At 39.4% G+C, this 25,552-nt stretch overlaps 1 protein-coding gene across 2 annotated transcripts in view; it reads right to left on the reverse strand.

Annotated features, from left to right (window-relative positions):
• The window catches only part of MYOM2 (myomesin 2), a 71,399-nt gene extending 46,285 nt beyond the window's left edge, over window positions 1-25,114 (reverse strand). For both annotated transcript variants that reach the window (XM_085056687.1, XM_085056686.1), the window contains exons 1-11: window positions 24,989-25,114; window positions 23,844-23,963; window positions 22,064-22,202; window positions 21,730-21,887; window positions 20,776-20,868; window positions 9,592-9,680; window positions 9,457-9,507; window positions 9,016-9,180; window positions 4,507-4,668; window positions 2,460-2,601; window positions 676-875 (exon numbers count right to left, since the gene is read on the reverse strand). In XM_085056687.1, coding sequence (XP_084912813.1) covers window positions 676-875; window positions 2,460-2,601; window positions 4,507-4,668; window positions 9,016-9,180; window positions 9,457-9,507; window positions 9,592-9,680; window positions 20,776-20,868; window positions 21,730-21,887; window positions 22,064-22,202; window positions 23,844-23,963; window positions 24,989-25,095 — 1,426 coding nt within the window. In that variant the 5' untranslated portion in view covers window positions 25,096-25,114. The remainder of the gene's footprint in view (window positions 1-675; window positions 876-2,459; window positions 2,602-4,506; window positions 4,669-9,015; window positions 9,181-9,456; window positions 9,508-9,591; window positions 9,681-20,775; window positions 20,869-21,729; window positions 21,888-22,063; window positions 22,203-23,843; window positions 23,964-24,988) is intronic.
• Between the last annotated feature and the right edge of the window lie 438 nt (window positions 25,115-25,552).

A 25,552-nucleotide genomic window follows, 5' to 3' on the forward strand; every position in this document is an offset into this window, starting at 1 on the left:
CTACTGCAATATATTTACAAATTTTGCAAATTATTGTTTGTCACCTGTTCAGAAACCTGTATACCTCAGTTTCTATAACATTGCAATTAAATCTTTCCCCAGATAGAGTCAACTCAAAGTCATAAACTGATTTATTCACTTTCATAGGAAAGCAGGGCATGATAAGACAGTACTATTTAAAGATATGCTAAAAAGAAAGAGTCATAGTCACAGTAGATGGATTTGATTTTGAGGCAGATTAGTAAACAATTGTAAAATTAACTGCACTTTTGTTATAGGAATTAATCATAAAGCATACACACATACATAAGACATATGTAACGGAAACTGCATATTCAGCTCAGATTTCACAGGCAACATTGGGGCAGCGCTCTGAAGTATTCATAATTAACTTTAATTCTCCACTGACTAAGAGGAGCACATAAAACAGAAGGTGTGCAAGTACATGACATACAGAATCTGCACAGGGGTTTAGGACAAGGCTAAATCAATAAAACTACTCCCCAGAGCAAGCCAGCTTACTCTATTCATGGAGAAGCTCTCATAAGGCTGCTTGGCAGTCTGTAGTGAGATATTCAACCAAAGGAAGAAATAAACTCTACTCCTTAGGTTAACTAGGTAAACAGACTCTTAATTTTATTTTTTTTTTCAAAAAAGAAGCCTTGAATAACCTACTTTGTGTTCTCTCCAGGTCAACCGGGTCAAGTGCTGCAACTGGTTCCGAAGCTCGAGAAGGTCTGCTAATGCCAGCACTGTTCACTGCTCTCACCCGGAATATGTAAGATCGTCCCTCATAAAGGCCAGTCACAGGATACTTGCAGACTTTTACAGGAGCATCATTGCACTGGACCCAGTTTTCCAAGCCTACTTCACATCTTGGAATAGCAGAAGAGAGCATATGTCAGTATCATCTCACAATAAATCTGCCCCATGTTACACACGCCAAGTCAGAACCACAGAAGCCACCTTTGCTAAGCTGAGGAGCTAAACCATACATCTCATTAATGAAATTCACACACTTTATACACTCTTCTCTGATCAGAGAACCAATTCCCACTCTGTTCATATCTTTTTCATAATGCAAAGGTTATTTTTCTTCCACGGTTTTTGGCCTTTTCAAATATCTCTGCTTCTCTTCTGTTTGGTTCTCTTCCTTGCCATATAAAAAATAAATTATTCACTTTCATTTTTAATATTCGTCTCCACAGAACATGCTGAATTTGCAAGATTCACCTAATCTTTTCCATCTCTTCCTTGTCATGTTTTCAAGCAAACTTCTTTGTGCCTTTCTCTCCCAAAATGGCTCAGAGTCATCACAAAGCAGAGTGATGCCCTCATACTGACTGCTTTGTGTGTACATATATAGCTTGTGTCCTACTGCTATAAAATTTTGTGTAGAAGACTCTCTTTTGCCCTGATGGTAGCAGAAAAAGGTGGTGCCATGATCAAGGGCTCCTTGCACTGCAGTGATACAAGCAATGTGTCAAATGGCACATCAGACTAGATTATACACCACATAGGTGAAATACTCCCGTGATCTATGCACTGCACAAATTGGATATAGATGCTAGAGTCCCCAGGTCTCAAGTTAATTTCCTCATACTGACTGCCATTCATAAACCAATATTTTTCCAGCTACTCCCAGACAGTTATCATTGAACTAGACCGAATGACAGGGTAGTAAATAGCAATGAGGTGCAAATGTTGCTTTTAAGTGCAGAGCAGCACGCATGACGAAATCATTTCAGTAATGCTTTGCTGACTGACAGTTTCAGACACTAAGGATCAGATGTTCTGCTCAGGCTACAAGGAGCAAGCATTCACTTCAGTGGAAGAGACATGAAAAAGAGCACTTGGATCCTCTGCTTGCCAGCTGCCTGTGCTGAAATCCCAGCAAAGTGCAGAGCTGACTGAAGGACAGAGGTCTGCCAGTCTGATTTAAACTACCAGCTCCCAGGAGTCCAGGCCTTGAGCTCCTGATGTACTACATTTAAGAAAGAAATAAAAAGATAATGTAATAACTCCTAGGTATCAGCTTTTGCAGCATAGATTAAAGACACCAAATCCAATTGAAGATGCCCATGGATTCTAGCTTTTATAAATTAAATACTGTCAGGGCTCATTCTCTGATGTGCCACATCCATACTATTGAATATTTTAAGTGTATGATAAAATGTGTCTGCCTGCAAATATTACTTGGAATGGCCTCCAGCCCCTGCTAATTCCCAGACTGTGCCCAGAATTGCCTGTGAAAGTGCTAAATCATGTGGGCTAAAAGTTTGCCAGGGAAAAACCTAGTAATTTAACACAGTGTGTAACTGAGTTCCAGTGCCAAGTGTCTGTGAAAATATATCTAAAGAACACACACACTGAAAGGATATAAAGGATTTTTTTTTCTCTTCAGTATATACATATTTCTGGTGATGAACAAAAATAAATAAATGCTAATGTTTACATACTTGTCAACAAAATATCCAATAACTGGGCTCTCACTGGTTGTGTTTGGTGGTTTCCAGGTAACAATAACATAGTCTCTGTTAGCATCATGGCATTTAACATCCATTGGTGCCCCTGGTGCTCCTGCAATCAATGCATCAGCATCTGGACCACAAAGAAAAATAAATTGGTTTTAACCCCAGCTCCTCAGAAATACATCAAAAAGGCAAAGGGAAGACAACCAATTCATTGTGCTATTTGTTTATATGAATGGAAGCCCAAACATTTCATGACAAAGTAATTCAATGCAATGATGATTCAGGACAATAATGTTTATATTTTTATACAGATAAAATGTTCAGGAATATTTTTGAAGACAGAAAAGTTGCTTAGGCATAAAATATCTATTTTTTTCATGAGAATTAAAAGCCTTACCCACCCACGTGTTTTTGGTGCTCGGTCACACTGAAATCTGTGACTCACTGTGTTACTTGTCAGACCAAGGTAAAGAACAAGTAGCTGAGGAAAACAAATCTCTTAAAGAATAAAAAAATTGCAAACTCCTGAAACATTTAGAATGCTATGTTTTATTCATAGTCTTACAATACCACATTTAAGATACCCTTTCATGACTTCATTTTGAGAGATGTTAACTAATCTGGACCCACAACACCTAATGGAATCTTCTAACAGGTAAAGTTCTCTCCCTTCAGAAGAAGATTTCTGTAATAAAAAAACACCCTGTATAGAGTCTAAATTTATAGAGTCTAGTCCAAAGCAGTTGTGAAGTAGTTCATGCTCAGTATCAGTTTACAGCCTACATGAAAAAAGGCAAGAGAATGGACCACAGACAAAACTAGAGACTCCAGAAGACCCTGCTCAGGGCCAGGGTCCTGTGCATGTAAAGGGATCAAATATATATAAAAAAGACAAGAGAGGTACCTAAAATTGACCCATTGCTACAACAAAAACTTCTAAGAAAGTTGTTATATATTAGTGGGTGTTCTTCATATTAGTAATGTCTTTGTTGGAAGGTAACCTGGACATAAAAATCTTTAGCAAATTGTTTCTAATGAGATCAGGGTGCCATTGTGGATTGTTCAAGACATACTGCAAAACTGATGAAGCCCTTGCACTAGTCCTATGAGGAAGCTGGATCTCAGCCCCCTGAAAAAGACATTCACCTTCTCTACTCCACACAAGCTGTCTGCATGACACTCCTGCAAGGCACATATGCTCCAATATGTTTCCAAGAAGAGCAAGGTTTAAAACTAATACAGCTACAGTGGCTTCAGTGGGGCTGTTCCAATTTCCCCCATCAAGAATGTCATCCATTGTATTTAAGGAGTAAAAGAACTGCTCAACCAGTAATATTTTCATTTTTCAACAAAAAAATATATAAAAGTCAATACTAAGCTCTGCTCACAGGTGCATGTGGAAGCTCATTCTCACTTCACTGAGAGCTGTGCATGGAAATGTGATGAAAAGTTCTGACCTTTATTCTATTTTAATACATTTACCTCCTTTTATCTATGTCTCTTGTGAAAACTGTATTTCTTCAGTCAGGTAATTTCTTACTTTTCTTCTTTTCTCTGGTTAATGACATGACTATGACTGGTATAGTGGTGGGAATATCTCTTTTGCTTTCTCCTGTGCATATACCTAAGGCCAGGCACAAGATGTGAGAATGCCCAATGAGGCTCATTCCCAGTTTCCAAGCTCTAAAGCTAAAACCATCACAGTAAGAACTGATTGTACACAAAAATGTTTATTTTCTACCAGGAAAGGAGATGACAAAGAAAGAAGCAAGTTGTTTCTTCACAAGAATGGTTTCTCTGTTTCTTCAGGAAACAAAATATCCTCAGGAGCATGCTCCTCTTGAAGCTCCCCATTCATGTAAGGTGATAGTTTTTTCCAGTACAGACTACCAGATATAAATCAAAATATCCTGTGAAACACCACAGGGCTAAATTTCATTTGTACTTCAGTCATTACGTGGGATTGTTTAATAAGACTAAATTTTACAATGCTCTTTTTAATTTCTCCTCAAGAAAGAGATTAAAAGTTTACCTCTTACGAACAGGAATGCGCTGCATTCACTGATCCCACCTCTGGAAACCATGCGCAGGGTGTATAAACCTTCATCATCTTTGTTCAGATGAGTAAAGGAAAGAGCTGCCTGGCCTTCTCCAAAATACAGCTTCGTCCATTTGGAGTCCTTTATCAGCACGTCTGGAAGAGAAGACTCATGAGAAACATTACTGTGCTGCTAGAACAACCTGCATCCTAGTGCAGTTCTGTGCTAACCAGGGACACAAACTAATATTTATTTATTTATTGATTTGTGACAGTTTTATTTAGAATTACAGCGCTTTGGTGCTATGAAAACTCTACAGAAAGTATGTTGCATCTCTCTAAAATTATTTGATCAGTGAATTTTAGAGATGATGTCCAATACTACCCTATGCAGTGCCAACAACAAAATTCCTATCACTGTAATTTTTAATACACTGAGAGACAAAAATATTATCCACATTTAGAAATATTGACATGAAAATCTGTCATACCCTCTAATGAATGCAGGGTGGAACCTTGTTTCATTTTTAATAAGCTTTGCTTCCTGTTCAGGTCAAATGTCAGTTTACTCAATTTTTTCTTCTGAATTTAAAAACTGGATTTCAGTTTAATCTGAAAACTGCTACGAATAAACACCAAACTTAAATCTTCAATGCATGCCTGTTGAGCATTGAATAAAATTAAATTTAAATCTCTCAAAGGTGAGAGATGATGACCCATGATTAATGCACATTAATATGATTGCTTAGTGAAACCAGAGCAAAAGAATGAAGGGGATATTTTATGCTAGCCAAGGGACATTCTCATACCATCCTTTTAAATAGCTGATTGGATTATTTTTGATTTTTTACTCCCTAAGACCCATTACATATGAATTTATTGTAATCAATGCAGCAGAACTGTATTTAAAAGATCTGAATATATATGAATGTTTATTATTCTATTGCTTAAACACTTTTTGGAGCAGACACTCAAAAAACTGCAAAGGAATCAGTGTTCTCACCTACCAGCTGAATTGCATGAGAAGGTATAAAACATGACAGACATTCAGATAATAAAGCATGTGAAAGACACACACTACTAAAACTTAGAGCAGCAAATTGCATAATCAGCTAAGCATGCAGTAGTTTTATGAGAAGCACACATGGTAAATTTAATCACATTCCATCCCACATTCCTTACTTAGAAAACCTGAGTGTCCCCTTTCTGTCATGCATGTCACAATGGTACTTAGACTTTGTGCAGAGAGACACAAAGTACTTTAAATTAAATCAGAAAATATCTCCACCTAGAACCTGTAACCAATTCATGAGCACTGTGGAAAATCCTAAGCAAAAAACAAAGTTGATTGACCAGCATCTCTGAAAAGCTGGTCACTTATTTAGACTCCAAGTTTCAGTGGATTGGTGTTTACCTTAGTTTGAATATACAGAAATTTTAGGCAAGCTTGTAAGGCTACTAAGGCCTTACCACTCATTTCCATTCTTTATGTGTACCTGACACCAGAAATTGAGGAGGCAGTTGTGTTTGGTAAGAGCAAAAAATATCCTCTCTCTCAAACAAGGCCAAAGATCCACCAGAAATCAGCAGAAGTAATCTTCTTTTTATGCAGTCTGTATGAATGACTTTGTAGGCAAGACAACTAGAGTAAATTTTGGAGGTCTCAAACATATTAAGTTCTAATAGAACAAGTATTCATATACCTGCCATCAAAATAATATTACAAGTTCTCACTATTCACAGTCTATTTATGTGTTGTGCTCTGTTATTTCTCCCAGAATTTACCAAAGAACAAACCTGCAGGAGAGTAACCCTCAGAGGCAGTGTGTCTCAAGCCTCACATACTGGTTTTAGTACATGAGATAATTTTCCTAATACATTACTCTGGTGAAAATTCATACAAAGAGTGGGGAACTACTATATACTGAAACTCCTTTTTATCATGTATTTTGTTCTGCTGGAATTTTAGCAAGGTTCTTCACTCCATGATCTTTCCTTCTGAAGCAAATTATTTTATTCTAGATTACAGTGCAAATGGCTGCACAAAGCTGGTACATATAGCTTTATACTCTTTATATTACATTAGAGATCAATAACAGAAAATTCTTGCTATTATCTGAACTCACGTTCAGATTAGATATACATTCCTGAAGTATTATTTTGATTTAGCTCCTTCAGTGTCGTAAATGGTTCTTTCAGCATCCTAAATTGTTCTAAGTAGACCATGAATAATAGACATCATATGCATGTTTGTAAAATCCCAAATCACTTCAGAGGATTTGATTGAGCTGACTTTTATGCCCCTAGGAGTCTACTAGATACCCTCAATAAGATTCACTAGTGTGAAGCTTGTTTATGCTAGATAAACACATATTTCTTCTGTGTATAATTATTAGAAGTAAATCATACATATCCATCTCGGGGCTTTAGTTGTTATTATTTGATTAAAACAAACTGGAAAATATTAGAAAGAGTACAGTTTGTCATAATGCAAGAGTAGAATTAAATATTACCTCTCAAAAGAACCAGAATGTCTAAAGCTCATGATGTTGAACAAATTATTAACTTCTCATTGCTTATATTTGTGCATTGCCTCCAGCTCTCAAGAGACTCAACACAGGGAACTGTAGCACATAGCAAAGGTTCATAGTGCATGAATTTCTGCTGTGTTTGGGAACAAGTTCTGCAAGTTAATGCACCTGTACACCTCTCAGAAATACTGTGATCCATTTACTTGTAATGAAGGACAAATCTAAGCTTGTTTCTAATATCCTATTTCCTGTAACATAAATAGAATAATGGGATGAACACCTACCTGACTCCCTAGCAAAAACCTATTGGCTTTAAACAAAGTTTTCCTCTCAGGTTTTCACAGATAAGGACTTTTTAAGTCAAATAAGGGGGAAAACAAAGAGTATATTTTTGCTACACATCAAGAAAGAATTATCTTGGCATTATGAAGGCACAAAGAGAAAAGTTCATGAGCTTTTGTTCATAGTGCAAGAAAAAATCATGTTTGATGAAAAGTGAAACAAAATTTGGCATCCCTTGAAAATGAGAAGTTCTTAGCTGCAGTTTGAAACTAAAAATTTGAGAGTTTGGCACCTTGAGAAACTGTCCCCAGTAGGAGACAAAGTAAAGGTACCCTTGAAAATTATGATTCATCTGAGAACCCAGTGAGCAATTATTTATAGTCTTTAAATATCCTGAAGTGTATAGTGAAATTCTTGTATGCTTCAGTGGGAACTGAATCTGGATTCAAGGATCAGCCTTAGATTTTTGGTTATTCAGCAAACAGAAAAAGCTATTTTATTATTTCATATTTTTTACTTTGATGACATATAATAGTTCATCACAATGAAGTGTCCACAAGCATAGACAAATAAGAATGGAAGAATAAGTAGCAGTTGTTCCCTGAAAGATCAGATGTGAATCTATGCAAACTATGATGTACATGAAACAAAAGGCATAACAAGCAGTAGCAAAAGTATCCTTTTGCTGATTTTCCTAATCTTGAATTTTCTTGACTGCCTTATTAATCTTACTGTCATTTCATAGCTTATTAATCACATTTTGTCCTCTATGGAAATTTCTGCCAAATTTTTCAGGACCAGTCCAAACATCAGTCTTGGAAGTCCACCATTCTCAACTGTGGTCCCTTTGAAGAAAGGTCTAACCATTCACAGATTTTCAAGGTTTTCCTTAAATCCTCGGGTAGAATAATTACTTTAGAGTCCTACACAGAGATTGTGATTGGTGAAAAGTGGTGGGCTAAATATTTACAACAGGCTGCTATCTGTTAAGCTCTGAGTAGCTCATTTTATGTTTCAAAATCCTTTCTTGGTGCAGTGAACAAACACTACTCATCCAGGGTTTTTGTACCATCCACCCCTGCATCTATATCCTCAGTGACGTTATTTTGAGTATTTCTTGGTAAGACAGCTTCACCTGGCATAACTCAATTTTTCAGTGACAAAAGAGGGAACATAAGAAGCCTACCAACATGGCACATAAACAGCAAGGCAAACGTGTGTATAAGACCTGGCTTCTCTAAGTATTTCTTAACTACATGTTCATGTAATTTTAATATAAAATTTACAACAAATACTGGAGCAAGATTAAAGTGGAGACCCTCACCCATACCTCAGTACTTCAAACTTTAATTTACTGCCCTGTGACTACTCTACAGCTCAGTGGTCACAGTATTCAACTACAAATCATTGTGAAATCTAAGAATTTACTTTGGATCCCTTCCAAGTAAATGTTCTGACTATAGTGCTATCAGATAATATGAGGTTACTTCCTGTTGCTATAAATATGTGCTCAAGGAAATGTTGACCAAGTCACTTAATTGAGACTGCAGGACTATAAATTCTAACTAAAGATATCTTTTTGCTCTTTTCCAAGTTTAATTCTGAGAATATGATGCTCTAAACCTGACCTGTGACCTCAGTGTCTCCTCCAGCATTTTCTGGGTAGCTTCTATTCAATGTAACAACTTACCATCTCTGTACCACTCAGCACGAGGTCGTAGTCTTTTCAACTCTGGCGTGATCAACATAGAGCACTTCAAGGTCAGTGTTTCTCCTTCAGTGGCAAAAGTAACTCCAAACTTCTCCAGAAACTGGACATCAATGTGGGTGAAGCAAACATCATATGACATGGGCACTATGCACAAGAAAATGAAAGCATTCTTGAGTCAAAGTAAATTGTACTTGGTACAGATTCGTGTGTGATCTGAGCAACAGACAGAGGTTTCTGTTACACTGTATGCTGATCTAGAAATTCACCTGGGAAAGCTAGGGCATCTGGACAGCTCCTATTGTAACTGAATGCTTAGAAAGCAGAGTCAGAAGAAGTGAGTTGCATTCAGTATTCTCATCTATAAAACATTTTTCTCACAAGAGAACATAAATTACCTAGGCAAACAAAAAAAATGCTTACAGTGGAAGGGCATTATCGAAGCTGGGTGAGGCTCTTCATCCTCTCTGAACCCTATAAATAAACATATAAGAAACAGTCAATGACATGAACATTACATTTATTTATTTATTGTTTTAAATATGAAGTAGGACTTACTTCGCACAATCACAGCACAATTAGTTGATGCCTGACCATGGACATTTGTTGCAACTGCTGAATAGGTAGCAGAATCATCAAAGTCAGCTCTGAAAAGGGGGAGGAGAAAAACAGATGTCTCTTTATCCCAATAAAAATTCTCTTAATGATTGATATTACAGGCCAAACTATGTCAACCATAAGGAAAGTGTATAAAGATCTTTACTGGTAGGGAAAGTTTAAAAAGCTCTTTGCTGGTGTCACACAGTGCAAGATATTGATGAAAGAGAATCAGAAATCTACTGTTCTTAACTGCAGTTTTATCCCAACTTAACATGCAGGCTGCAGTTTTATCCCAACTTAACATTAACTCGAGCAAACTGGAAATGACCTTTAGAGAATGATCAAAAGGAGATATTTGGAGTATGCCAGTCTGGCTATTCCCTTTCTGTATGTAACCTTCCTTAATCCATCTTGCCTTTCTGCCATATTTTAGGACAGAGACATGGAATAAAAGTAGAGGTGATTCTTGCTAACATTCTGCCTTCTGTGGCTATTCCCAGCTGGCAGACACTGGTATTTTTTGCCTCTCTCATAACTAAATCCAGTGGAAATGATAAAAAATCAGGAACACTGACCTAAATTCAGGGGAAAAAAATCAGGAACACTGACCTAAATATATGACTTGGTTTGTTATATTTTTAAGTGAGAAAAAATATTCATGATGCAAGGACAGTATAAACAAATATAAAGCAAAAAATAGTTATTTGGTGTATGTTGTAGTTTTACACTGGGCAAGCGTCAGGCACCCACCAACAGCTGCTCACTCACTGTCCCCTGCCACAGCTGGGCAGAGGAAAGGAAAAAAAAATTAAAAAAAGGGGTCATGAGTTGAGCTAAGGACCAGGAGGAAATACTCCAAGGGCAAAACAGGCTCAACTAAGAGTTACAAAGTGAATTTATTACCAAGAGAGCCAGATGAGGATAATGAGAGGTAAAATAAGCCCTTAAACACACCATTCTTCTGCCCAACCCCTCCCTCCTTCCCACCGACAGCCCAGGGAGACAGGGCATGGGGGTTTGGGTCAGTTCATCACCAAGAACTTCTTCTGCTGCTCAGAGAGAGGAGTCCTTCCCCTGCTTCCCCTCCCATGGGAGACAGTTCTCTGTGAACTTCTCCAAGTGTGGATTCACTCTCATGAGCAGCAATCATCCCTAAACTGCTGCAGTGTGAGTTCCCCCCATGGGCAGACAGTCCTCCCCAAACTGCTGCAGCATGGGTCTCTCTTCCACGGGGTGCAGTCCTCCAAGGCCAGGCTGCTCCAACCTGGCAGCAGGGCCCCCTCTCTCCACCACAGGCTCACAGCCTCCTCCAGGCATCCACCTGCTCCAGCATGGGCACCTCCCCACGGGCTGTGGGTGGATCCCTGCATCCCCCATGGACCCCCATGAAGCAGGAGCACAGCTGCTTCACCATGGTCATCACCACAGCCTGCAGAGCAATCTTGGCTCAGGCACCTGGAGCACCTCCTCCCTCTCCTTCTCCACTGACCTTGGGGTCTCCATGTTGTTGCCTCACAGGTTCTCACCTCCTCCTCTTCTTCTCTGCCTCGGAAAAAAACTGTGTCCCCTTTGTTTTGATTTTCTTCTTAACTATGTTATCACAGAGGCATAACCAATATTTCTAATTGGCCCAGGCTTAGCCAGCAGCATGTCCATCATCTCCAGAGCCATCAGACTTTGGCTCTACTGGACATGGTGGAAGCTTCTGGTAGCTTCTCACAGAAGCCACTTCTGTGGTCCCCTCACTACCAAAAACCAGGCCATGCAAAACCAACACAGTGCAAAACAATGGTAGATTGTCTCACTTAATACACCCTTCCTTAAAGTTACATTAGCACATATATGACCACCTGTTAAGATACAGGTACAAACCTTGATGCCCCAAATTGTTTTTTACTTAAAATGGAGTCCATCAGTCCATCAGTTTATTTAGTAATATATTTAATGGAAGCCACACAAAAATTTTCAATTACGAGACACACTATTGTGCATGCATGCATGCATTTAGTTTCCTCTCAGAAGAACAAATTTTGGTCTTCTTGGCAACTGCCAAGTGATGAAATTCTGATTGCATTTGTCTTCTAAGAGGTCACATATCTCAGATGTGGGAGAAGGAATATGTAATGGTGTTTTATAGAAATTACATAACAGGATGCCAAATTTGGAGCATGTAGCAGCTGTCACAGACACATCAGACACCTATTTTTCACTTCTTGCATATGTTCTGGACAGTGTCATATCACAAAAATGATACTATCTATACTGTGATGGCTAAAGCACAATTTGACAAAAGTTCCATTAAATTGAGGTTTACCTCTCTAAATTTACAGGTCTGACAGCTCCTCCTGGAGGCCACCCTTCAGACACGTATTTCACAAAATCAAGAAATCAATTACAAAGTTTATCATACAATAAATTATCAAAGACTTAAGGGTAAGTCCTAAGATTAGGCTACATAACCAAAAAGCCTGCAGCTGAGCAGGAAACCCCAGTACAGTCTGGACAGGCACAGTGAAACTCAAAAACAATTTAAAATAATTGAAATCATAGAATCATAGAATTGTTAAGGTTAGAAAAGACCTCTAAGATCATCAAGTCCAACTGTCAACCGAGCACTAACACCTTGTTAACTTGTTAAACCATTAAACCATGACTTCATGGGCCATAGCTACATGATTTTTGAAAACTTCCAGGGATGGTGACTCAACCACTTCCCTGGGCAGCCTGTTCCAAACCTTGACAACCCTTTCAGTGAAGAAATTTTTCTAATATCTAAAATAAACCTCCCCTGGTGCAGTTGATGCCATTTTTTCTTGTCCTGTCATTTGTTACTTGGGAGAAGAGCCTGGCCCCCACCTGGCTACACCTTCCTTTCAGGCAGTTGTAGGAGCAATAGGGTCTCCCCTGAGCCTATTTGCCTCCAGGCTAAACAAACCCAGATCCCTGAGCTGCTCCTCATCAGACTTGTGCTCCAGACCCTTCACCAGCTCCATTACCCTTCTCTGGACTTGCTCCAGCTCCTCACTCTCTTGTAGTGATGAGCCCAGAACTGTACACAGCACTCAAGGTGTGGCCTCACCAGTGCTGAGTACAGGGGACAATCACTGCCCTGGTCCTGCTGGCCACACTATTGCTGATACAGGCCAGGATGCCATTGGCCTCCTTGGTCACCTGAGCACAGCTGGCTCATGTTCAGCTGCGGTTAAACAGCACCCTCAAGATATTTCTGTTGGGCATCTTTCCAGCCACCCTCTCCCCAGCCTGTAGCTCTGCATGGGGTTGTTGTGATCCAAGGACAGGACTCATCACTTTGTTTTCTTGAACCTCACACAGCTGGCCTCAGCCCATTGATCCAGCCTGTCCAAATCCCTCTGCAGAGCCTTCCTACCCTCCAGCAGATCTGCACTCCCACCCAACTTGGTGGCACTTGCAAACTGACAGAGGCTGCACTCGTTCCCCTCATCCAGATCACTGATGAAGATATCAAACAGTTCTCACTCCAACAGTGGTGGGGATCACCACTTGTGACTGGCCACTAGCTGGATGTAACCTCATTCAGCACCATTTTCTCTGGTGAATGTTATTTAGCTGTTTGTCTGTTTGTTTTCATGAAGGATTTTAAAGAAATTACAATTCCTGTTCACAGAGATATATAAAGCTTAACTGATTCTGGACTTGTTCAAGAGCTATCAGAGTTGGCAACACTTCTTTGTAATGAAGTTTTAAAAGAATCTTTTTTTACTATCCCAGTTTCACACTATTTAGCACTTGTGTAATAAAATGCCAAAAGCAATAAAAAACTGCAGCACAGGATGATTTTCTAAGACATGTTATGTCTCTATATTGAAATGTACATAGTTCATGCATTTATCACAGTCTGGTACAGTATCTTACTGTATTATAACAAGTTAACAACAGATGCAGAAGCTCAAAACATTGTTACAAGGGGCATTGCAGAATTAATTGTTTTGGAGCTGTAAGGCATTTTTGTCACTCTGCTATATCCCTAATTTAAGAATCTATATATAGTATATGCAGAAAATAGTGTAAATATAGTACATAGTATATTTAATAACATATATTATATATTAGCAAATTAAACAGCAGTCATCCCCAGAAACTGGATCTTGATTGCCCCAATGTTGATGTATTAGAACAGCCCTTGTCATGCCTTAGTGTGCTCCAGCTCACCAAAAGGATTCCCACACACAGCTCAGGAGATAGGAAGGTGTTATGATAATAGCTGCAGGTTCCCCACCCATTCCTTCCTTAATGTGTTTACCCATGGCCTATTGTCCTGCTTTTCCCAACCCACATTGTCCTGGCCGCTCCCTCGAGTTTTCCCTATTGATTCCAGTACCCCAACTCTGCCCATGTACCTCCCCTGTGCCCAGAGGTCACTGGGCCAATGTGCTGTCCCTGCCACCCTGTTTCCCTATAAAACCCCTCACCCTCTGCCATATTGTTGTCTATGCACGTGTGTCTGTGCACCAGGGATGTCTGTGCACATCTGTCTGTGCATGTGAGGCCTTCACCCATGAGGCATCTCTGTCTCGGGGAGGTCGTTGGCCTCTGCTGCACCATGCGAATAAACATCTTCCATGGACACAACACATAGACCCTCCTGGCCTCATTTATCATCACTGGTTGTGGAAGCAGACGAACCAGAGCTAGCCTTATGGCTCCCTAGCTGGTGAGAGCACAGTGACCTGGGAGGGACAGTTTGGCACACTGAGGTGCCTACCTGGGCTGGGCAGAGACGCTCTCCGGTAAGGTCTGGGATAACAACCCTTAAACTGCAACAGAAAGGGACTTTTTCCAGAAAGCAGTCAGGATGTCTGAAAGCCCTGTCCTGAAGAGTGAGCGAATTAGTCATCTAATGCCAGGAGGTCACTGTGGCAGAGGATGTCTCTAATTTGCTGTATCAGACAGAGCCCAGGAGTGCATTTCCTAGGCTCTGGTGGCAGGTATGTGCCATAGAGTGCCCCACAGTCCTTGTCCCCAGATACCTGCCCTACAAAGGCTTCCTGCCCTTCAGGCCACAACCCAGGCCACTGACCATCCTGCCAAAGACCTACAGAGGTACAAAGGGTCTTCCTAGCACCCACATGTCCAGGTTTCCCCTGGCTGAGCTAGATCTTCCTGAAGGATGGTGCTCACTTACAGCAGGCAAGACATTGCTGGGGGAGCCATGCTGTGTTTGCTGATCAGGCCTGATCCTTCCCTGGCCTGGACACGATTTAGACAGCATACAGCACTCACATTATAAATGAGTGATGAATATTACACCAGCACTGCTGCACTAGGCCATTTCCTCACATAAACAAAACATTACTTCAGGCTGCTTATCTTCTGTCAAATCCGACTTAACTGCTCTTTAACATTTTGTCGTTGCTACAGGGTGTTGACAACAAAGATGAAAAACCAGCATTGCTTGACTGAGGTTAACTCTGATTAAATCTCACTTTAAACCAGTCATCATCTGCTCTCAGTGTTGACTTCATTTTCCAGCAGAACAGATAAATGAGTAAATAGGAACTAATTCCTGTAAGAATTACATGGGATCTAAAGAGAGATTTATTGTTAAACAAAAGGTGGCATACAAATAATCCAGAAAGTAGAGAAACATGTATTGTGGACTTATGTGCAGTCCCAAACTGTGCTAAACCACTCAAAGTGTAAGAAATTCAAAGGTGTAAGAACTGCAAAATTTTCTCCCTAAAATGTAGCAGAACGGCAGAAACCTGATTAACTTCCCAAATGGATATATGTCTGTGCTCATCTCAATCCCCTCCCCGTAGCTTTGCTCTCCTAAGAAACAGCAAAATACATCTCTGGATGAGATCTTTCTGTTTGGGACAGTGTCCAAGGTAGAGAAAACAGCATATGATCCTAAATATCTCTAGAACAGACAGGAGATTAACAAAAGGGTCATATCTTTAGGCAAAAGAAGCTCAAAATCTGAAAGCAACTATTTGACAAGTTAGTGATAGAATTAGAATTAATTTGCTCAGGTAGAACATAAGAAAGAAGCAACTGACCAAATAGCTGACCACACTCATGAAGCATCCTTTGGTTTTTATGAAGAGAAATGAGGTACTTATAGCTATTATGAACACACAATTCCCCAGGCCAGGCACTTTCTGCTATTTAAGAGGTCATAACAACTCTACCCATTTTCTGTAGGTTACTGCTTTGACAGCAATTTAAAATTCTTTGCTATGCTCACTCACCTGACTCTCTAGGAGAGAAATAAACCATCTTAGACAGCCTAATACTCACTAAAATGCCTTTAAATCTTATTTTGGAAGTGCAGGGTTTTAGTGGGTAAGAGCTAGACAGCATTTTTGTTTCATACCCACTATGAAGAAAGTTGGACAGGATGAAGTTACATAAGGTCCTGACATTCCTTTTGTGCCAGACAGTGCTCAGAATAAGGATTATCCTGTAAATTATCTATTTCTCTGTGTGCTAAAAAAGTCTTAGATTTCCTAAATTGCACTGTAAAGTGCACTACGTCAACACCAGTCAGAAACTACATTAGAAGTACCCAGGAGGCAAGGTGTGGTCTAACAGTTATTCTTGTTTTATGACGGAGAATGTGTTTTTCAGCTTTTACAAAGGTCAGATAAAATATGCACAGAGTACATTTAGATAGCATGGAGTGTGAGTGCAGAACTGTATCTGTCCCAAGGTAGTAATACTTTTTGTGAAAATTAAATTGCTCTGAATCCACATGAGGTTCTGAAGTGCTAATGCTTGTGTGGGGAATATTCCCCAGGCAGATACATCTATTTAAAATGCATATATTCATCCAACCGCCTAGTGTAGATTTAAACACAGGAGTTAAGAGTGAAATAGCTTCTTTGCCTGAATTAGAACACAATTCAGTGCATGTAAAGAACAGGAGGCAGTATGTAGTAAATTACAGAGTTAAAAATTAATCCTTTGAATCCAAATGACAAATTTTCAGTGTTATGGCTCTATGACATCAAAATGCAGAAATACTCTACAGAATTGCCATCTCCTGTGCTGATTCTCCAGTCAGACTGAATCTCACTGATTCTTTTTGTTTGGTTGGATTTTGTGTTTGGGGAAGAGGGATCTCTGTGATGAGGTGGCCACTTCCTCAAGCCCCCAGCCAGTGCAGCTTATAAGGAGCAGTGACTGACAAGTCAGAAGGTCACATAGCTGTGGGCTGTTGTTTGCATTTCAGCCAGGCAAGGAGAGCAGTACAGCATTTTGCTGCCTGCACAGCCACTGGTACTGCATACCTGCAAAAGCCAGGGAGCTGAGTCTATCACCCACCAACCTTGCAGAGCTCAAAGGCTCAGTGGGCTACGCCGGAGGGTCGCCTTTGTCTCAACACCTCTGCTCTGTTCTGCTGCTACCTCCAGCACAGAAAGGGCAAGCCTCGCTCTCTGCCTCTCCAGATTAAATCATCTCAAGCCTTTTGTGCCTAATCAAACTAAAATAGCACCGTACTGACCGCACAGGATCATTTGTTAAATGAGAACAGCTAGAAGAGAAGGTTCATTCAATTTTTAAGCTTTCCTTTTTGCAGCAGCGCAGGTGGCGCTGAGGCTGGAGTGCCAGATCAGAGGCTGGCTCTGCCTGCTGCCAGCAGGTGTAACACTGCACTCTGCTGGCTCTGCCGATGCAGCTGCAAACCTTTGCTGCTGCAGGGATATACACTGCTTAGGCTGTGACTTTATTAAATAGAAAGGGACAGTGCCCTAATAAAAGACAAAATGCTGGCAAACCTTGAGCCCTGTATATAGGAAACTGTGCTGCCACACCACCAGAGGTGACAGTCCTCTGGAAAGTCGAATGTCCTTCCCTGCTTCTATCATCCAGCTCAGCTTCTCTCCTGCTCACTGAGGGGTGGGAGTCAAGAATACCCCCAGGGAGGAGTATACTGCTGTGCCCTCTGCACACCAGCCAGCATAGCTGGAAATATAACACAGTCATTCACAGCTGAATAAGCCAAGTGATCCATTTAATATGTCATCACAGTAAACAAAGAAACAAAAAAGCCTAAATCTGTTGCTAAACAAGTATCACCAACTAAGAACTTAAAAATGTTACCATTTTTAATTTCTAAGATAGTCACTTAGACAGAAAATATTTTTCAGCTATGCCGTAAAGCAATGGTTACCCTCATCATGACTGCCTCTGATACAGAAATCTTTTCTTTGTGCCTTTGTGTAAATCTTTACTATGTGCCTATCCACAGTTAAATTATGGGGGATAAAAAACACATTTTAAAGAAACCCGCACATTCTCAGACATGTATGATTCATTTCAACTACCAGGAGCTTTCCCTCCAAGGATTCCTCACAGTCTCCTCCTAATAACCTATCAGATGTGAGATGAAAGATGGGATGAACCACTAGCCCAGTGCATATCACTTCTGCTATAATTACATGATGTGCAAAAAATAGAATTGAACTCCAAACTCCTTTTCTTTACTTCTCAAGGGAGATCTTGAGCTCAAACTCCCATTTGAAGAAGTTTAAAAGGAGAGAGAAAGAGACACTATATGATCATGATAGCTCTGAATGCATGCAGAAAATGTGGTAAATTGAGAATGTAGCATCATAAAAAATATGAGACAGAGAAATTAAAATTATCTGGTTACTATATAGGCTTATGGGTCCTGGAGAACAGCAAACAGTGGGGGATGAAATTGTGTCCAGTTACTACTTTAAGACAACAAGGTGACAGTAAGGTTTCAGTGCCTCAAGAATGTTTCCACTGGGATCAGGGAATACTCATAGGAATAAATATCACACTTGCATCAGAAGGAAAAAGTTCACTCCCTGGGCTTCGCTGAAGTGCTAGAAAAGGAGCCAAGAAATTCCAAGGCCGTTCTGAGTGGCTGCAGATAGGATTACATTCAGCTCAGCACTTCAGTATGAACAGCTGAGAAGAGCACAGAAGTGGAGAGGGAGAAAGTCCCAATGGCTCCACCTCCCAGTAAAATAAATTGTTAATAAAATACAACATATAAGTGCACAAAGATATGCATGATACAGATTTAATAGATACATTTTTGTATAAAGTCATTAATAATTTATATATTTTAAACATTATCTATACATCCATTGTTTTCAATACAAGATACACTTAATTATGCTCTAACAGAATGTTCTTTCATTTCCTGCACATTCATTTTCTGTCTCTTTGGGACAGAAAATACAGCTGATGGTCAAGTTATGAAATAAAATGGATTAGCAATAGAGAAAAAAATTAAAATAAGAAATTTTAATTTAATAAACTTTAGAAATCATAACCCTAGTGGTTTTTTTATTAAGTGTAGAAGGGAAATCGGTGGGAGAGCAGCCAGGAATCTTGAAGTGGCAAAAAGACTGCACTGCCAGACAGAATGAAAGAGAAAGGGAGCAGCAGTCTCTGAAGATGGCAGCTTGGTTGAATGTGAGGGAGTCTGCATGAGCACATACTGGTCTGGGACTAGCAGACAGGGGGTGGGGAAACCTGAGTGGGAGTCAGTAAATGACCGTGGAATGTCTGAACTCGTCTGAAATATGGCTGGGTCTGAGCACTCCCAAACCTGGTTGTGCCTACATGACTGATAACCAGCAGAGAAAAGAGATAAAAAGTACCAAGGGCATGGAAGCCATTAGTAAACTTCAGCCTGATGGTTACAGGTGCTCAGGAAGTAGAATCAGCACTGGTTCACATTTCTTCTAAAAGCTATTTACTCCCAAAATGTCACAAAGGAACCTACATACTACAGAACTGGCATCTGGACTCATTTCCTTGGGAGTACTAATCAAGAGAAGTAAACAGTCACAGTCACTCACCATCAGGAAGTGACCAAATGTCACAAATATGTGTGGTACTCACACATATGCAGGCAAAGGAGAGCATTTTCCATTTCCCTGATAAAAGGGAGAGGATTGCAAAAGGACAACCTGTTTTTATCTTTTAACCTCCTGTTCTTATCTTCAAAAGTAATGTTGGTGGGAAGAAACAGCAGCGTTGACAGATTTCATGGATACAGACAGCAGTTAGCAAGTCATCCATGACCTCAGGGTAGAAGACTGAGTAGACTAAGCTGCTAAGACTTTGAAGAACCTTAGGAAGCAACAACCTGGTGATTCTTGCTGCCAGGTTCTGTATAGCAATATGTTTCTCCCATCCTGAGCTATGAAAAAGTTCACAGTTGGACTGGACTTGGCTGCAGGATGACAAAAGCAAGTAGTCTTTCCCAAAAGCAGAAGGAATGATGCACTTATTTTCTGTACTAATGCCACAAGGCTGTGCTCAGGGCTACTTCCACTGCTGACAGATGGAGACAGGGTAGAAGATTAAATGTTTGGCCAGCCAAGTGTTAGCCAGAAATATTCCAGCTGTTTCAGCACAGCTGATGATCATGTTCGGGAGAAATTAAAAGAAGGCGCTTGTGTCTCTGCTCTAGATATTAATTTTCTTTTTAAATACCACAGTCATGTCTCCGGTTTTATTTGGGTTTTTATATTTTTTAAAAAGCTTGCACCAAGTCACATGTAACATTTCAATTGTTTCAGAAAGCATGGAGTTAGTTTATGGGAAGCTGCTCTACGCAGGCATGTTCTATATCACATGGTTAACATTTGAAAAAAATAAAATTAATTAAATTAGAACTTTATAAAAAATAATTTACACTTCCTTACTTTTAGGAAGACAAAAAAAAATAAAAAGGAAATGAAAAAGTAAACAGAACTAGCATATAGTACAACAAATACAGCTGTGTATCCTTGCCCTGACCAGCTATAATTTTGTTTACCTAGAAGAGCTTCATCATTACAAGAACATACAATTTTCCACTTCAAATGCTGAGAAGATACAATTCTAATAAAAAAGTAATGACCATTCTTTCATCTACTTGTCTCTTCTTTTATATCTTGTAGATTGATGGAGTTAATGAATACAAATATCTAACTTTTCAATTCATTTTCATAATCTAATATTCAGGCACTCAGTGAACCTTCTCCAGCATAAAAATGAGTACCAACAGAAAACTGTGGTGAATTTAACAATTCTCTTTCAGCCTTTGTGTGAATTTTTAATTGTATTTGATACAAAATACTTTGTGTAGACTATTTAAAAACTGTTGTATTTCCCAGAAAGATTTACCTGTTTATATGTAACACATGTACTCCATATTTGCTTTCAATTCTGTACTTTGTTGGATCACTTGCAGGGGAAATCAATTCCTCATTTTTGTACCTGACAATCAAGAAAAAAATTAATACTCATAAATACCAGCAAGTCTTCACTTCATTAATTTGGTAGATCTTTGGATCAAGAAATCATTTACTATCATCTGAACTCTCTCTATGAATCTTCGCTACTTGCATGGAGTATTTTCCAGTATGTATGGATAGATACCTATCATGAAGGCAAAGCAGGACTATCATAGTAGCCAGGAAGTGGAAAGATGTGCACCCCATCTAGAAGAGCATGAAGAGAAGTAAAGAGAAGATGGCATGGGTCTTGAACCTTCAGGTCCACTAGCCATGACACAAGATGGTAAGCAAATTTTATTTTGGACCACAGTGAGACACTTCAGCACAAAAAGGGGGAGCAGCAACAGAATTGTGCCTCATGTTAGGTTTTCACAGTCCAGCCTGAGGCTTTCACATATATAGGACAGCACCTGTCTGGAGAGGAGGGCAGCTGCAAGGACCTTTATGTCCTTCTCAACAGAAGCTGACACAATACAGCCCATGACAACAGTGGTGCTGTGCACATTCATCCAGGCTTAGAAAGCACCCTGTGAGCTCTGGGTATTTTGCCATTTGCTTCTTTGTCTTCGGTAAACTCAGTGGCCAGAAAGACTGGAATGCCTTCCCCAGTCTGCCTTCTGAAATACTTGAGTTTGCTTCTCACATTGCATGGGGCCACTCAAGTTCTCCTCCCACTCCCTGCACTGCAGTATCAACTGCTACAATCCAGCACATCTACGAGGATTATAAAGGGGATTTAACAAAGCCATTATGTACGTGACACTTATCAGTTATGGCATAACTTTCAAATGAAAAAAGCTTAACAACATTTTTAGAGGGCTAGGAAAGGCCAATCTCTTACCATTGTACAACAGGGGTTGGAAATCCTTGTACAGTAAAGCAAAGGCTCACAGACATCTTTTCCCAGACAGTGTGAGACCTCAGGCGCACTAGAATTTCAGGGGCTCGGCTTATGGTTTCTTCAAGGATATGTCTTTCCAGAGCCATATTTTCTTCTACCTTTTAAACACAGGGAAAGAAAAGAAGCATCTGGCACCAGACTCAAATAGGCTAGAAGATCTAACCTTAAAGCCACAAAAAGATGCTAAATCACTACTCGTATTAGAAGCACAGGCATAAATTTCAGTGTATCTTGTAATTATTTTTGTATAGGAGCAATGAGATTCAGCAGGTACCATTCTTTGCACAGCAAGTTTATCCAGATGCTCTCTAGCACGGTGCCTGGCTGTGTGAATCTCCTTTTCCAAAGCAGACAACTCACTGGCAAAACGGATTCTTTTCTCATCACTTGCATGAGACTTTTGTTCATGACTCCTGTGGGACAAGAAAAAAAATAAGAGTAACCAATATGATGTTTTATATGATTGTTCCCACTTATATTACTTCAGGTAACCAAGGGCTGTGACACTACATCAGCAGGATGTAAAATTTAGGTTAGGAATAATTCTTAACACCTATCTTTCTATCCTAACAATGAGTATGTGAAGTCAAGTGCATTTTCTTCATATTCTTTCCTCCTGTATTTGTGGTGCCATAGCTCTAGGTCTTGAATGCCACTGTGGTCACACTGACACGGCTCCCCACAGTCCTCTGGCAATCAAGATCAAGAACCTGCCTGGCCTCCTTTTGGCCCCTAATTCTCCTTCCATGAACACAAAAAGGCAGAGAAGTGAAAGCAAGTTCTGTGCCTGTTCAAATCCTGGTAAAATCTGTGCCTTGCTTACACAGTACCCTTAGATTTAGGACCTGGGAGCTCTTGTAGTTCCATGGTCCATATCTGCCAGCTTCCCCTGAAAGATACAGACCAAGGACCTCACCAGGATTTGATGAACTGCATGCAAAACAAGCTGTCCTTGGACAAGGATGAGCAGGAAATAATATATAAACTACCAGGAAAATATAAAGTTTTGAAAAAATTTTGAGTTGTTCCCTGAAAATCTGACTCCACGGATTTTTCAGAATTCCTAAAAAAAAACCCAACTCATAAACATTTATAGGAGGAGCTAGCTCAGTTTCCTTCATTCATGCAGATTCAGTAAGCAGCCTATGCTACTCTTTTACTTCCCAACAGGACAAAAGAAGGTACTGAATATCAGATATTTCTAACAAGTCTGTCAATATAGTCAACATATGGCAAGACTCTGAAAGCAAAACCCAGATAACAAAACTTGCATGAAATTCAGTGAATAGTAGATCAAGATATTTTTTTTCTGATATTTAAAAAAAAAATCTTTGTACCTTTTCAACATATTTTAAATACCAGGTGTTCTGCCATGTCTTTTTTTACATTGATGAAATTAAAAACAGTTTTTAAAAATGAAATTAAAATATACAAAATCATTTTATTTTTTCCTAGAGCTTTCTGTTCTGAGGTGATATATTTCAAAGCAATCAAAGTATCAGAACCATATGGATGTATATGATTTTCACAACATATTTTCTACAAACAAGGCAGAATTCCTACTTGTAGTATAAATTTTCCATATTTTGGAGCTGTAACTATAGAGCAAAGCAGGTCAGAAACAGTGAAATTCACTAAGGGAATATTGTCATCAGCAGTTACTACAAGAGTTCTTATTAAGGCTGTAACTGAGACATGACAGTAAACCCTCTTAAAATTAAGGAAATAATTTAAAATGCTTAAATTGATCCAAATTAGAAATTTAGGAATAGTGGAGTAGCTCTGTTCAAAATGAGTTCTGGATACCATGTGGATTCTAATTTATTTTAGTTTTAAAGCCGTTTTCAAGGGTCAGAGTGGGGATCAGGGGAATAACTCTGGGTTGAAATATGAGACTGAAAGTGACACTCAGTCATTTAGTGTTCCAGCCAAAATAGATTAGTGAAGAACAGTGACAGAGAAGCCTCCAGGCTTGTCAACTCTGAAAAGAGCCCTGGCAAAAGAGTTGGCACCAGAGCCACTACACAGGTCAGACTGGACCGACAGAGCTTTACCTTTTCCTGGATTCCTGCATTGCTTCATGCGCCAAGGTGCGTGCCCTCCTGGCACAGAGTCTGCATGTTGTTTTGCCCAAGCCAGACGATTCATAATAAGTAGCCTGCCTGGAAGCAGCCCTTCAAATATAAAAGGCATTGTTATCACCCAGCAATTCAGGTAAAACATAAACTCTCAAACGTCAAAGGAAGTATTTTCAGCTGAATGAGCTGAATACCACAATTGAGCACTGTTGCATCTTCACTGATGTTCCTCTGTATCTTCATTGATTACACTACATGCTGATTGTCACTTATCCTTGAAGGGTTTCATGCCCATCATCTGTCACTGGGGATCATTAGGCATTTTCCTTCATTCTATTAAATTTATTTTTATTTCAATCTTCAGTCATTCAGGTGTGATGATAACACTTCAGAGAACCATGAGGGTACCGGCCTGTCTAATATACAAATCACAAAGATTCCCCATAGCATTTTCTTTTTCTAAGTATTCCTGCCTTTCTATATTTAACAGAACCTTCTGCATAAACTCTCCTCTTTCATAAAGCAATCTGGACCAGCTAGACTGCTACGTAGGCATCTTAATTACTAAGGAGGGAGAACAGTGGTTCTGAAGGAACCACAATACAAAAGTTCAGATTTTGAAATGCAAAGAATGTGTATTTTCTGGCTAAAACTCTGAGATTTCACATGAGAAGCATTAAGCCTTCATTAAAATTTTAAAAAGGAAATTGAATCACAAAAACTATAATTAGTTATAGCCAACTTCAGGAGAAGGAATATCATCATGTCATATGGAAGAATGGGTAAAAAGCTGTTTCTATGATGTACAAAAAAATTCACTGCAATTTTTTTTAAGTCAGAGTTTCAATTTTAGCCTAAAAGGAAGAATTTTCCATTTGGAGGTAGCAAACAGAACAGATCTTAAGCTAAAAGGTCTGTGTAGTTGTCTTGCAATGCTGCTAGGAAGTTTAGCTATGCTGATGGGAGACTATAGACGAGGAGCATGCCAAGGGAAGGAAGTGGAAAACTATCATTCTGAATAAATCACTACTTTCTGGTGGAGGGGAAAGGTAAGTATCTTGATTCTAAGAGCTGACTACCCAAAATAGAAACCTGTCTATGCTCAAATACATGGCACTTACTTTCTTGCTGCATATTCCTCAAGTATATATCTTGTCTGAATGCTGCGATAGGACTGATCAAAGTGCTTGTGCCTCCTCTGGTAAAATGGCACTGCTACTGACGACATACTTCTGCTTTTACCAGTAATTCCTGCAGAGAGTGAAGTTAACCATGTATTTAGCCACACACATATTTAGCCATATATTTCAGACACTTAGGTTTGATATTTTTTGATATGTAGATATGTGTGTGAACATGTACAAATGTATAAAATTGCATCAATTTGTGACAAAAGAGCCATCAGTCACACACATAGGTACCGCCGGCTGTATCTAATCAGTCATAAAGTGTGAACTATGGAAACACAGATGATAGCAATAAAAGATATTTCACTAGATCATTTTTCCTCTTCTTTGCAGATGTCATTTAAAGCCTCCACAGAAATTTCCAGGGATGGAAATTTGACAGGTTTTTGGCCATTGTTAGACATTTCAGCTCTTTCCTCTTCAAACCTTTCACTTTTTCCATTTTGGCAATTTATGCTCACTATTTTTTGTCCAATTCACCATGACAACAAATTGACT

Source organism: Lichenostomus cassidix, chromosome 3 (genome assembly GCF_008360975.1).
Source record: "Lichenostomus cassidix isolate B80296 chromosome 3, HeHo_3.0, whole genome shotgun sequence".
NCBI lineage: Eukaryota > Metazoa > Chordata > Aves > Passeriformes > Meliphagidae > Lichenostomus > Lichenostomus cassidix.